The sequence below is a fragment of the Opisthorchis viverrini genome (assembly GCF_000715545.1).
Source record: "Opisthorchis viverrini unplaced genomic scaffold opera_v5_2010, whole genome shotgun sequence".
NCBI classification, from domain to species: Eukaryota; Metazoa; Platyhelminthes; class Trematoda; order Opisthorchiida; family Opisthorchiidae; genus Opisthorchis; species Opisthorchis viverrini.
The window spans coordinates 1-1,821 of NW_008754065.1; the positions used below are offsets into that span (position 1 = coordinate 1).

The 1,821-nt window shown below is 46.5% G+C and overlaps 1 protein-coding gene across 1 annotated transcript; it reads right to left on the reverse strand.

Annotated features, from left to right (window-relative positions):
* Positions 1-66: 66 nt before the first annotated feature.
* Positions 67-858, reverse strand: T265_15923 (hypothetical protein; the record flags this gene model as incomplete). Its single annotated transcript, XM_009179351.1, has 2 exons — positions 67-160; positions 290-858. Coding segments are annotated over 2 exons (663 nt in total), but the record flags the coding sequence as incomplete, so codon positions are not given.
* Between the last annotated feature and the right edge of the window lie 963 nt (positions 859-1,821).

Genomic DNA, 1,821 nt, shown 5'->3' on the forward strand with positions numbered 1-1,821 from the left:
ATAATAAGGTTCCTTCGTCAAGAACGTGACCTTCAATGAGTGACCTTCCCAATACCTCGATAACAGCTACAGTTCATCGTCCAGGAAGTGACTAAACAACTGTTTCGAACACGTGACTGTACTCTCCTCGTCTTCCCTGTTATCTACCAAACTGAACCAGCTGAAATGCATTGTAAGGGCATGACTAATGAACTTTACATTCGTTTAAAAGTAAAAAGAAACAGAAGTGCGCTACAAAAGAACCGATGAGCAACTCTGAAAGAAACGGAGAATCAAGAACACCACTCACCCCTCCGAGCCTTTGGAACTATAGGAAAACGTCGAATCCGTGGACATCTGGTGCGATGACAAAAAACGTGGTTGCTCAGTTTTGCCGTTTAGTGGATTTTTCCCATCCATGCTCTGATGACAAGCACAATTGCAAAAACTCCCATCACTCGGTATCGGATGATGGAGCCGCGAAGTTAAATGTAATCTCTCTGAGTCCGAGTGAGCCGAACATGTGCTCCCAGAAGAGCTTGACAATGAAGCTCCATCATCAAACGAAGAATTCGACGCACCGAGTAAAGAGTCTGAATGGTGAATTGCTTCGGGCTTCCTTGCGTTTCGCTCGAATGAATTCGACGACATCACTTCATCCGAACTCAGCGATCCACCAGCCCAGTGGTGGTCACCCAGAGGGGAATCGCATCTCTCGTGATTTGTGTGTGACATTCCGGCAACACCCGAATCTGGACGACTGGATTTGCTCGTGACAATTGCTCGAAGCAGGTCCTTGGAAGTGACCACACCAACTGGATTTCCAGTACCAGCTGGCGAGCCATGTTTGGGCGCATCAAACAATACGAGACACGGTGCCTGAAACGAGGTTGGAAGGATATAGTGTTTGTGTCTCCTATTACAGCAAATGGGATTGGAATTCACTGAACAAGGATAAACTCTTTCTAAAAAATACGACCGTTAGACAGGCTAATTATACTGACAACAATCAGGGGTTGATCCAAGGGAACGCGTTCGAGTGGTTCGTATTCACAGGAAATTTACCTCTTTCTGCCCCACACATCAGGACCTCAGAAAAAAGTGACCGCGCGGCACGAGTGATGAATGGTTCAATCACTTGAGAATTGCGTCACACGCTAGACTTGCCTCCTGTCTTTTGAAGCAACTTGGAGGGATGGTGTAAGCCCAGCTGCGTCTCACAAGTTCACGTCACTTGATAGTGATCAATTGCCAAGGCGAAAGTATTACGCGCCACAACGAATACTTGTAGGAATCAAATAAACCAGCGTTGCAAAAGCTCTGCTGGACAAACCACTACCACTATATTTACGAACACTGTGCTTGCATCCTGGTCATACCCTGGTATTCCAAACTCATGGATAGCATTGTCCTCTGTTGATCTGGAATACTCGTCCCACCAATGTGTTCAAGTGCATACAATTCCCGGAAAGGGTGGACCATCAAAGAGTCTTAAGAACCCTAGTAGACACCGTTTGGTTTCGCACCACGGCAACACGCACAAAAATGCGACGGCGCTCATACTACTGATGCGGGTTATGAGTAGTTCCGTCCACACAACAATCAAAACGCCACGTTCGAACCGAAGCGGCGGGTCCGATCAACTTTACTTCCTTCGATTGCACTGTCATGTTGGAGAGCTCCATAAGTCGTTGAAAACGGGTGTCTGTTTACCACGTCTGTTTTTTTAATCCCATTCTTCTAACACGTGGGATAAGCACCCAAGTATCCAGCGCCTTCTCTGACCTCATGAATATTTTGTCTGAGTCGAAATCTCGAAAAACCTCACACAGTCTGTTTTGT